Source organism: Tamandua tetradactyla, chromosome 2 (assembly GCF_023851605.1).
Source record: "Tamandua tetradactyla isolate mTamTet1 chromosome 2, mTamTet1.pri, whole genome shotgun sequence".
Taxonomy (NCBI): domain Eukaryota; kingdom Metazoa; phylum Chordata; class Mammalia; order Pilosa; family Myrmecophagidae; genus Tamandua; species Tamandua tetradactyla.
The window spans coordinates 138,132,409-138,145,299 of NC_135328.1; the positions used below are offsets into that span (position 1 = coordinate 138,132,409).

The window sequence follows — 12,891 nt, forward strand, 5'->3', positions numbered from 1 at the left end:
AAAGGCACTAGCGTAGCATCCCCAACCTGCGCCTATACCTGCACTGCAATGCATTATGCCCTGGCCTATGCCCTACATCCTGCTCCACATCCATCGCACAAATGCAAAGCTTTAGACTACTGAAGGAAATCGACTTACAAAGTAAACTTATCAAGATGTTTATATGCCACAAATACAACAGAAGATCACTAAGCATGTCAAGATGTAGACAGATATAGCCCTGCCTAATGACCAAATTAAAGCACTAGAAGAGACACAGACTTTAGAACAACTAATCAAAGATGTTCATATAACTCTACTAAATAAAATAAATGGGATGGCTAATGACATAAAGGAGATCAAGAAGACACTAGAAAAGCATAAGAGGAATTTGAAAGAATAAATAGAAAAATAGCAGATATCATAGAGATTAAAGATGCTGTAGACCAAATAAAAAAATATACACGAGACACACAACAGCAGATTTGAAGAGGCAGAAGCAAAAATAAGTGAACTAGAGAACAGGACAACTGATTTCGAGCACTCAAAACAGCAAATGGCAAAAAAGATGGAAAAATTTGACTTGGATTTCCCTGAAATGATGAACAAAACAAACCACAAAAATATGAGAATCATCGGTGTCTCAGAAGGAGAATAGAAAAGTAAAGGGCTAGGAAAATTAGTTGAGGATATAATGGGAGAAAACTTCCCAACTCTTATAAAGGACATGAAGACACAAATCAAAGAAGCCCAATGAACTCCAAATAGAGTAACTCCAAATAGGCCTTCCCCAAGACACATACTAATCAGTCAAATGTTGAAGAGAAGCAGAAAATCCTGAAAGCAGCAAGAGAAAAACAATCTACTACACGCAAAGGAACCCACATAAGACTGAATTCAGACTACTCAATTGGCACTATGGAGGCAAGAAGGCAATGGTATGATATATTTAAGAATCTGAAAGAGAAAGATTTCCAGCCAATAATTCTGTACCCAGACAAACAAATCCTGAATGAATTTGTCAACAAGAGACCAGCCCTATAATAAATACTAAAGGGATTTCTGCCAGTTGAAAAAAAAAAAACAGGACAGGGGAGGGAAGTCTGGAGAATGACACAGAATTGAAGTATTCCAGTAAGGGTAACTTAAAGGATAAAAAGAGATATAGGGAAAAGAGTATATAGATCTGACAAACAAAATCCAAAGGATAAGATGGTGGATTCAAGAAATGCCTTTTCAGTAATAACTTTGAATGTTAATGGATTAAATTTACCAATTAACAGATACAGATTGGCAGAATGGATTAAGAAATATAATCCAGATATATTCTGCTTACAAGAGACTCATCTTAGACACAAGGATACAGATCGTTTGAAAGTGAAAGGATGGGAAAAGATGTTCCACACAAGTTGTAATCAAAAGAATGCAGGAGTAGCTATATATCAGGCAAAATAAACTTTATATGTAAAGACATCATAAGAGACAAAGGACACTATATATTAATAAAAGGGACAATTCACCAAGAAGAAATAACAATCATAAATGTTTATGCTCCCAATTAAGGAGCCCCGAAGTTCATGAGACAGACATTGGCGAAACTGAAGGGAGCGATAGATGTTTCAGCAATAATAGTAGGAGACTTCAATACACCACTCTCCTCTATAGATAGAACAACCAGAGAGAACATCAACAAGGAAATAGAGAAGTTAAACAACTTGATAAATGAATGAGACCTAACAGACATATATAAGTCATTATGCCCCAAAATACCAGGATATACATTCTTCTTTAGTGTGCATGGAACATTCTCCAGGATAGATCATATGCTGGGGCAGGATGCTGGCTGGTTCACAATGGGTCTGCTGTCTGCAGCACTCTGTGACACCAGGACACAGCCGTGTGGGCTCAGCACTTGCCCAAACCCAAGAGTGAGTGCTCCCTAAACTTTGCATCCTTGGCACTCCACTCACTTCACCCCAGTCTCACCCTGACACCGTACACCAGCGTGTTTTAAAAACATGTCATTGATTGAAACAATTTGCTGAGAGATCTCTTTAAGATGCTTATACAGGGTCAGCTTTGGAGAAGACGTAAGGCATCTGCTACTGTGCATATGATATAGTCTATACTTGGTGACTGGAAGAGGAACGAAGTATTTTCGTTATATGATATTTACTTCACACACAATTAAGTCTCTCCTGGAAGAATACCATCCCTGCAGTGTCATTATTCCCTCCAGTGGAATTGCTGAAGCCAATGAGAAATTCCATGATCACAGTAGATGCCACACAAAACAGATTTTTGTGCCACTGAGAATGTTCTACTAGGCTGCACAGGCTTGAAGAAAATAGGGAGCTGATGTTTTACCGAAAGCAGTAGGGAATGCAGGTCTCACTTCCACTCTTTATGTCACACAGATTTCTGTGCTTGATGCAAGGACTCAATTCCGCAGGGGATCTCAAAGTGTGGTCTCTGGACCAGCAGCATCAGCATCACCTGGACATACCAGAAATGCAAATTCCCAGGCTCCATCCCAGACCTACAGAATTACAAGGTCTGGAAGTGGGACGTCACAATCTGTGTTTTAACAAGCCCTCTCCTCCGCCCCCCATAGATGATTCTGATACTTGTCAAAGTATGAATACCACTGCACCGCAAGGTTCCACATCTATTTAACTTCAAAGCACAACTGGAGTTTCAAACATTTAATTGCACCTTCTCAGGCATGCATCCATTCTATGATCTGCTACAGTGGAGTTGAGTGTGCATCAAAACCTTCCTTGGCCATCCATGCCATCATCAAAACCACTAGGGTGTGTCTTTCCTCTTATGTATAGCACCTTCTCAACCCTGACAGCACATTAGACTTTCTTGGAGAGCTTAAAAAAAAAAAAAAGGGTGATGCCCAGACTTTACCCAGATCAAAAATATTGGAGCCACTGGGAATGGGGCCTAGGCACTGGTATGTTTGAAAACTCCTGGGGTTATCTGATGTGTAGTCAGAGCCAGGAACCACCAGGCGAGGGGTGTTCTACCCTCAGTCCCCCATCCTCACAAACACCCCCACTCTTATCAACTTAATTTGATTCATTTGGCACCATTTGCAAATATGCGCATTATAAACAGAATAGGTGAATAGAATAAGGAAGTCTGAGCACTGAAGACCAAGGGGCTTTTTTCCTTGGGCCGTGCCATCTTTAGTCAGGAATTCTGAAGAGTTAAGTATCGGGTTTGTCTTTTAGATGTAAAAAGATGACTATATTAGCTTCCCAGGGTGGCCATAGCAAATTGCCACAAACCAGGTGGCTTTAAACAACAGAAATGTGTTCTCTTACAGTTCTAGAGGCCAAAAGTCCACAAAGAGGGTGTCGGCAGGGCCATGTTCCCTCCAGAGGCTCTAGAGGAGGAAACTTCCCTGCCCCTTTCCAGCTTCTGCTAGGTCCTGGCATGCCTTGGCTTGTGTCAGCTTAACTCATTCTCTGCCTCCGCTGTCACATGGTGTTCTCCTGTGTCTCTGTCTTTTCCTTTTCTATTCTGATTGATTTAGAGCCCACTCTAATCTAAAATGATCTCATTTGAATCTTATCTTAGCTACTTCTGCAAAGACCCTTATTCCAAATAAAGTCGCACTCTGAGGTTTTGTGTGGACATGAATTTGAGGGAGACCTTGCTCAACCAATCGCAATGACTGAGTGAAATGTTTCCCCATAACAGGACTTTCCCCTTTCCTTTTGCCTTGCACAGGCTGCCTGAGACCATTAACCTCTTCTAATGGCTACATGAACAGCTCTGAGTTCCAGACCTCCTTCCCTGTGGGAACTGTGATCTCCTACCACTGCTTCCCTGGATTTAAACTAGAGGGGTCAGAGTATCTCGAGTGCATCCACAACCTCATCTGGTCGTCCAGCCCACCCCGGTGCCTTGCTCTGGAAGGTAACACATCTTATTCTTTTAGAAGTTGTGTTTTAGATAAGTAATATGGGTGTTTACGTAGAGTTAAAGAGTGGCGAACTTTGGTCAGCATAATGTTTGTTACCTGAGTGCCTTTTTCTTGCCTCCCTCCAGAGCAGAGGCAGCAAGCCAGGTCACCTACCAGAAAGCTGTCCTTACATCTCACCATAAAACTTTCTTCCCCCATCCTTAGGTTTAATGGGGAGGAAGATGGATAAAAGAGAAAAGTTTCAAGCATTAAAGGTTAAACTGCAAAATACTGCAAAGTTAAATGAAATGGCTTCAGAAATTAATTTTCTCTGCACCAAATGAAAACAGATTGTATGCTGGCATCATTAATCTCATGCCTCGTTTTATTGTTGTGTCAATGTTTCTTCCATATTTTCAAGCGCTTTATAGCTTAGCTGTAAATGTTTTGCTGCAGGCACACGCTCAACAGCCTGAAACCATGAGCTCTTTCTTCCCTGCTTTTATTAAATAAAAAAAGAAAATGTAATAAAATTAAGTATCGCTAATCAATAGTTTGGAGTAGTGGCAGAGGTGTGGAGGGTGGGGCATCCATTACCAGAATCACGCAGTGTCTGTGGAGACATAAAAACTTCTGCCTGGCAAGTTGGACATGTTTGTTCATTTGAAATGATGACCGAAGACCGCCCGAAGTTAACAAACACTTGGCATCTGAATACAGTGGGTGGCAAGGGGTCAATGTGGGAAAAGAAGAAATAGAAGGAAACCTCCAGTCAAGAGCCCCACCTACAACTATCTGCAGCCTAGCTTGGAAAACAAAATATGAAACAATAGAATGTGGCAGCAAGTGAATTCTCCTGAAAGGCATCTCTACAGAAGCGCACCTCAGCGTGGGAGGAAGCCAGGTCAGGATGTGTGACTGGTCAGAGGGCATTGCTTAAAGGAAATTATGGGACTTAGAGTGGGGTTGGCTCAGGTCTCACTGGGCCCCTTTGGACAAGAGTGAGTGAAGAGGTGGAAGGGAGGGGAGCCTGGCTCCTAGTGGAGCCGGAATACTGGGCTTGAGCCATTCATTTTTCCACACTCCTCAGCTAGTAATTAGAGCCCCATTCACCCCTAGTTCCAACCCATCCTAGATACTCTAGGGAATTGGGGCCTAGAGTAGAGTTGCCAGATAAAATCCAGGGTGCCCAGTTAAATTTGAATTTCAGGTAGACAACAAATGACTTTTTAATATAAGCAAATCCCAAATATTGCATGGGACTTACTTATAGTAAAAAATTACCTGGAATTCAAATATAACTGGGCCTCCTGTATTTCTCTTAGCTAGATCTGGCAACGCTGGGAACAGCTGTGCTGTCTGGACTCAGCTGGTAAGTTGAGGTGAGGGTGGGCGCGAGGCTCAGGTGAGGCTGAGCAGCGGGTGGTAGGGTGCTCTTTTCTGGTTCCTAGAGGTTTCTTCCTCCTCAGATAACCAGAAATAGAGGATAGTTTAAAGCTGGCCCTGTTATGTTAATTTGAAATGCCTATTTTTAAATCTTTTAAAATTTACTGTATATGCATTTCAAGCAGTCGTGTGCTGATAAACTTCATTTTAGGACTTCGAAAGCAGTGTTTAAGGAACCTAGAGAATATAAGATGAATAGGTATGAAACAAAATATAGCATCAGGATGCAACTATCGAAGGTTATAAACAGGAGCTGTGGCCGGCTTCCGATTGGAAATGATCCTCGTGGTTCAGCACATGTGGAAAGACCACTTGGGCCTTTTCCCCTGACATCCTTGGCGCCCACTGAGGAAGGATGCTGAGCACCCACTGTGAGAACAGCATGTGTCAGGAAGGCCACTTGAGACCTTTCTTTTTTACTCATTTATTTAAACAATCTATAAATCTTTTTGTGGGGGGTGTGGGGGTGCATGGGCTGGGAATTGACCCAGGTCTCCTGCGTGGCAGGCGAGCATTCCACACTGAACCACCCATGTGCCGGAAACAGTCTATAAATCTTTATTTTCATTACTTATCCCTTTAAATTGTCTGATGGAATTAGTCTATGATCCCTTTAAATACAACATTGGCTAAAGTCACAGAAGCCACGATTCTAAACTGAGGGGTGCAGAGGGATTAAAAGATGTTTTTATTTTTTTTTCTCAAAACTTGATAGAGGGTGCATGGGTGGTTCAGTGGTAGAATGCCCACCTTCCATGTGGGAGACCCGAGTTGATTCCCAGACCATGAACCCCCCCCCCAAAAAAAAACTTGATAGAAACTGGGTTAAAGTAAGCAATGGTAATAAGAGGTAAAGATTCATGAAAAAGTTGTCTAGAGGTACCTAGGTGTTGGTATCTCTTAAACCCTTTCTTTAATTGTTCATCATTTTTTTAAAAAGAGGGCCTCTTATTTATGCCATATTGTCAGAGGCTATTCAGCATAAATGAATTGTCCAGAAGGAATCTACCCCTTTCACACATCACCCATACTTTTTCCTCCTCATTTTCCAGTCTTCCTAAGGACACCGTTTGATTTTTCTTGATGACATAGTGAAAATTATTGCACCGTGTTATGGAATGATGATCCTCTTGGGGGGGGTTGGAAATATCCTAGGGCTTCCTGACCCCTAAAGTGGATGGGTTTGGGTGAAAGCCTTTCTTCTAAGCATCTTGCCACCTTCCCTTTCCTCTCTCACAAACCCCTCAGCTGCCAGTGCACCTGTCACTGCAGCTCTGCCCCCCGTTCTCTTGTTCTGACCTGCTATGAGCCAGGAGATTGGATCACCAACATGGTTATGGAGGCAAAGTAGCACCTCGACTGAGAGTGTGGACTTATCTTCAGGCTGCCAGGATCATATTCTGGGTCTATTTAGTAACTATGACCTGGGACAGGTCACTGAGCCTCTGTTTCCTCATCTGAAAACTGAGGATGATGATTATACTAACCCTTTGGTATTGGAGGATTCAGTATTGATTACAAATGTAACACATTTAGTTAGTGAGGTGCCTGGCACATAGTAAGTAGCCAATCAAGTGTTCATCATTATTATTACTCTTAAAATTGTGTATAAAGTTGCAGTTAATAAGTGAATGAGGATCTGACACTTTAGTGCATGTACGTAGTTACCCTATTTGGTTGTTTAGATGCTGTTTTGATTATTTGCATATTCTTTGCTGCCTTCATATTAAAATCCTAGATAATGAGAAGATAGGCTGAGTATTTGCCATTAGTTTGCAAACTTACCACATGTCAAGCTCTTGACCAAAATCTTCGGTACAGTGTCTCATTTAATCTGTGTAATACCCCTCTGAGGCACATACTGTTATTAGCCTCATTTTACTGATGAGCAAACCTAGGCTTACGAAGGTCACGTGGTTACTAAGTAGGTAAACTGAGACTCCATTGTGGGTCTTTGTTGCTTCAAAGCTCATGCTCTTAATCACCAAGGCATGCTATCTAAATGAACTTTTCAGACTGCTTTACATCCAACAGGGAAAATAATTGGATGTCTTGATAGCCATTTTTTTAAAGAGTCAAAAATGTTTTAAAGAATCATTGCATAGAAAGGAATTTGCCATTCTTGTTATTCTCCCTGTAGAAATCCCAGCTGTGGGGCCTGGGAGTATAAATGAGGTCCTGCTGCCCATCAGGTGGCAGTGGACCTTACTGTCCCATGTGTCCCCTGGGTGCAGTGAACCCTCACTTCATCCAGTGAGCTAGTCAGGGATACTGATGTCCTTTTAACAGACAAGGAAACTGATACCTCGAAGGATGATATAACTTGCCCAGCTTCTCCAACTCTTGGTCCATTGCTCTTTCCGCCACATGATGCTCCCTTCCCCAGTGGGACAGAGAAAGCTTTAGGAGGGCAAGCTTCACAGGTGCAAATGTTCAAAGTAACAGCTGTCCCGTTCACACATGTCGGTACCTTGCTTCATGAAGGAGTTTATAACTTGGAAGGAAAAGCTTGGCAGGCATCGGCAAAAGGGGTAAAAATCCCAAGGCCTGCTATGTGGGTGCAGGTCGTGTGTTTTGAGAGATGGACTGTTATGCCCATCTTGTTGAGAGTGGAATATCATGGAGCATATGTATTTTCCCATCAGTGTGTTGTGGAATAAAACGCCTGAAGTCTTGAACCAGAATGGGCGTTGCAACACATTGAAACAGATGACTATTTGGACCTAGAAGGCTTTCTCTGGGTCTCTGTGCACTGGCCAGTCTCAATGTGGGTCTGCATGCTTTTCCTTGCCTGTGTGTGTATCTTAAAATTTCCCATTCTCTGGCCCTCTTCTTCTGAGTCTCTTGTCTTTTTCTATCTACTACATAAACACACACACACATTGAATCCAAAAAAATATTTTTTTTAAATAAAACCTTTGAGAATGAATGTGAATGATTTCTCATTTATTAAGTGCTAAGAACTCAATTCATGTTGTCAGCAGTGTTTATTGAACACCTGCTAGGCACAGAGCAACTAAATTGGGCACTGGGGAATTACAAAGAAAGAAAAAGACAAAATTCTTTGCTTTGAAGGATTTACAGTCTAAAGAGGAGAAGAAAACAAATTCATTAACCATAAAAAATAGCATCATTACAGGCAGTGCCCACTTACAGCAGCATCCACCTATGCACAAAAATAAATGCTTATTTTTTACCAAGAGGCCCATGAGTGCTTGTGCATTTGGGATGGGTAAAAGGACAATTCTAGTTGGTGATATAACAATTGTAAAATGAAAATTCTTACCCAGGGATTTGAGGTTTTGCTTTTTGTTTTTGGTTTATTTTCCCTAGAGGCCAAACAGAAGCATGTTTTTTCTGTCTCCACTTTAGCTTTGGGAAAAGAGAAAGAGTCTGAACATCACACTCATACAGAAGCACGGTGCATTTCGAAGCTCTTTGGAGCTCATCGACTTAGGCAAAATGCCTTCGTGTGTTGGTGAGGGGCACTGGCTCAGTGGTTTGAAAGGCAGGAATATGGAAGGATATTGAGGGGTATAAAAATAAGTAAGTGAAGCATCCCTGCGGCAAATGGTTCCAGGGAGGGATGCATACACACATAGGCAGTCTAAGAAGAGGTGATAACCACCCAGAATTCCCTGGATGCCATGCCTTTGGCACTGCAGGGGACCCTGGCTATGAGTGGCTGTAGAACAGGGCTTTTTCTGTCCTTGGGGAAGAACCATTAAAATGCCTTAAGTATCAGTAACATTCTCTTCACATTCAGATTTTCAAATTTCTTGAAGTAGTGTAGTGGTGCTGGGTATCTGGATCAGGAATCTCAGGGGCACCTCTTTCAAAGGGCTGGTTAACAGCAGCCGAGATCTCCTGAGGCAGGTAACAGAGCCAGAACCCGGGATTGAATTCGGAGTCCTTAATTGTAGCCCCATTCAAAGATTCCTGTTTCCCTATAGTCAAATTAGAGGACTAGACCCTCTAACCAGAAGTCATTCTTTGAGTAGATGTGTAGGAAAAAGAGATACAATCAGATCTTGAGAGGACCAATCAAGCGTGTAGTCAAGATTAGAGTTTGAAAAGAAAAAAATCAATTCAGTGGTATGTGCTGTTTTAAGTAAATGCCTGTGAGATTTATTTATTCATTCAGTAAACATGTTTTTATGCTTATATGCTGACTGTCTGGCAAGGTACAGAGAAGGCAGTGGCAAACAAGTTATACATGGTCTCCACTCCCAAGGGGTTTACATTTCTCCTGTGGTGTGCTGGAAATCTCTCTCTAGGCAGATGGTGCCTGATTCTGAATATTCCATGTGTAAGCTATCCAGGGTCTCTGGCAGTAGAAAAGATTGTTACCTATCCTGAGACCGCCTGGAAGGATTTCTAAAGAGGCTGTGGAAGAGCTGGGGAGGACTGAGTTGAGGAGTCATTTTTTGCTGTGCTGATGCACTCCCTGCGTTCAGAAGGCGGCTGGGGACACAAGCGTTCCAGGAAAGCAGCCAGGTGGGCCCAGGGGCCCAGGGAGTTTGGTGTGCTTGTTTGTTTGCTTTTCCCAAATAGCGGAATAAATCACTCCAGAAACTGCAGCTACGTAAGGTTTCATCTGTAATGACTTAGGCAGTGGCTTCCTCGATGCTGACATTTTCAACAGGCTTTTTCAACCTCGCAGCTGGCATTTCTCCCAGGAGCGAGCAAATCTGACCTCATTAGAGGCTGAACATCTCAAACTTTTTTGTTTTTAAGTTCGCCCAGTCCCCAAACTCAGAATGCCCGAAGTGATTTTTCCCCTTCCCTTTCTTTTCAGAGAACACACAGACTGAGATGGAAGTTTAATCAGACAGCTTCAATTCAATTATAGGCAGTGCAGCAGTGTGATTTCCTAAGGACCTGCTAGTGCCCACGGTTCCTTTTAGGTCTGCGTCCTTTTATAAGAAAAGGAGGAGAAATAAGAAATCAAAAAACCCTGTTTGGCCAAATGTGAGATAACTTGAAAGGTTCCAATTTGGGATCAAAACTGAAAGCCAGTTTGGATGTGGAGGGTTCCCAGCTCCCGAGCTGCATTTGCAGTCCACTTTGTTCCCAAGCTAAAACATGTCCAGGTGTAAGAGGAGCCTGACATGATTTCTTCCTCCAGGAATCCTGCTGTCACTTCATCCTGACTCAGGACTTCCAAGTGGATCTTATGTAGGGAATAGCAGAGACACAGCAGGGAAATCTGGGTCTCACCAGGTAAAGGACGCCACCCTGCCTTAGGAAAGGAGTGAGAGAGCCCCTTGGGTATTATAACAGCTAGGTACTGCTGCTCTTGTTCCCATTTTATAAAAGGAAAATTCAGAGAACAAAAAGGAATCATGTCTGTAGCTGAGAAGTTTGCTGTAAATTATCGTCCAGGGTGAAGTCAAGGATGGCGTGACCCCAGACCAGAGCCGGAAACTCTGCAGGTGGTTCTTGTGCCCTTCCTTCTGCCACCCCCCCCCCCCCAGGGAAGCCTGGAGGAGCAGGGCCTCTCACCTTCTGACGTCCACCCCCTGACCACCCGATAAGAAAGCATCAAATCAAGTCCCCTAATTAATTGGCAACTATTCTGCACTGGATTTTTTTTTTTAACTTTTTTATTGTATAGTATAACATATACACAGAACAAAGAAAGAAAAAGCAATAGTTTTCAAAGCACTCTTCAACAAGTAGTTACAGGACAGATCCCAGAGTTTGTCATGGGTCTCCATATGATCCTCTCATATTTTTCCTTCCAGCTGCTCCAGAATATAGGAGTAGCTATATATGGAAAAAATAAGGTTAGCCTTCTCTTATCATCACAATCGACTTTTTTTCCTTCTTTTTTTGTGAACAATAACATATATACAAAAAAGCTATAAATTTCCAAGCACAGCACCACAATTAGTTGTAGAACATATTCCCAACTTTGACATGGGTGGTAGGAGGGCTGCTTGCCCGAGGCTATCTGCTTCTTTCTCTTCTCCCAATGCAAGAGGTTTGTCAAAGGTTAGGGAACACCTGGGCAGTGGCTGTGGAACGTCCCCTGGTCCTGAGGCCCAGGGAGCACCCCAAGAAGCAAAGAGAGCCTGAGCTAGGCTTGTTCCAGCCAGCACATCACATGATCACACTCCCTTCCCAATAGTTTGTTTCGCATGTTGTGTTCCCACTTAAGATTTATTTGAAGCAAGAGCCTGCCTGTGCAGAGTCTGAAAATCATTCATCTAGTTTACTCCCTTAGGAACTTCAGAGAAATGAAATGATTTGCCTGGGGTCACACAAAAATTCCCCCATCTCCTCAGACTCCCAGCCTTCAAATGTGTAAGTAGATAACTAATTTGGAATCCTAATCAGGAACCCTGCTTACTTCAGTTTAAGTCTTATTGGGTTTTTTAATCTTATGCTTGAGAACGAAAGAATCTTACATTCCCTTTGAAAACAAATTGTGTTCCCTGGGTTTGGGCAAGAGGAAATCTCCAGTACTTCCCAGCCTGCACTTTCCATCTCGTGAGTTAACTACCTTAGCAGCAAAGCTCTGCCTGAAACAACATAGAGGTCACTGCATGAACTGAAAATGTGTCTTTCGATATTGGCACATGGATTAGTGCTCAACATCCCCTTTTTTATTCTGGCAATAAAAAATGAAAATTCCTGCATCCAGCACTGTTTGTATCTTTACCACCTTGCCTGTGAGCTTGGAACAGTTCTTTATTAGAGGGAAATGCAAAATAGTAAGCAATCCTATTAATTTTATTGTTCACAAGCTATAGTAAATTATTCCAATAACATTTCCTTGTACTGTTCATACATTACAGCAGAGTGATTACAACAAAACAACTGCTTGCATGTCATACCAGCATTTCCAGGGATCACTGTACTTAATTTTTTTTTTCTTTACAGTGAGTAATTACTACTGAAGCCTCTTCCTCTTCTTGGTCACACATCTCTCTTGTGCTCAAGAGTAGATTGTGCCGTGGTATCACAAAGCTTCATTATTCATTTTTTATATTTAGACTGTAAACACTGATCTTTCTGTGCTAAGAAAACCAAGAGACTTTGTTCCTATTTTTCAAATAAAACCAAGTTCTCAGGCTATGCTGCTACTACTCTGTAGGCTCTTTTGCTCTTGGATTTTATGACTACTGACACAATAGATGGCCCTGAACTCTCCCTTGTCCTTTCCCTCTAAACCCCCTGTTCACTAGCCTTAGCCCTCAGGTGGCTCCAGATTCAATACTTTACCTTCCTTTTAGCCTATTGGAAACACCATCTGTCCTGGCTCAGAATTATCTTTTTTCCCTCTTAGTCTCATTCAGATGCAGAGATTTAGATGAATGTCCAAGGAAGATGAGAAAGTGATTCTTCTCTCCACCAAAGGGGAGCAAAGCAGATCTCTGTAATGATTTCTTCCACCAAATCAGGAAAGGAGGAGAACACCAAAGAAGGACTAGAATAACCCCTCCTTACACACTCACCTTCAGAGATGGACTCTAACCCGGGCGGGCGGGCTGCTAACGGGGCCTGAACCAGCATGGGAGACCCGGTAGTCTGAGCCTAGG

At 42.4% G+C, this 12,891-nt stretch overlaps 1 protein-coding gene across 10 annotated transcripts in view; it reads left to right on the forward strand.

Annotated features, from left to right (window-relative positions):
* Window positions 1–12,891, forward strand: part of SUSD4 (sushi domain containing 4) — a 158,618-nt gene that overhangs the window by 122,850 nt on the left and 22,877 nt on the right. For all 10 annotated transcript variants that reach the window (XR_013170793.1, XM_077149160.1, XM_077149154.1 and 7 more), the window contains one exon: window positions 3,724–3,912. Coding sequence is in view for 9 of the 10 variants with exons in the window: in XM_077149160.1 (XP_077005275.1) it covers window positions 3,724–3,912 (189 nt within the window). In the remaining variant the exon portion in view is untranslated. The remainder of the gene's footprint in view (window positions 1–3,723; window positions 3,913–12,891) is intronic.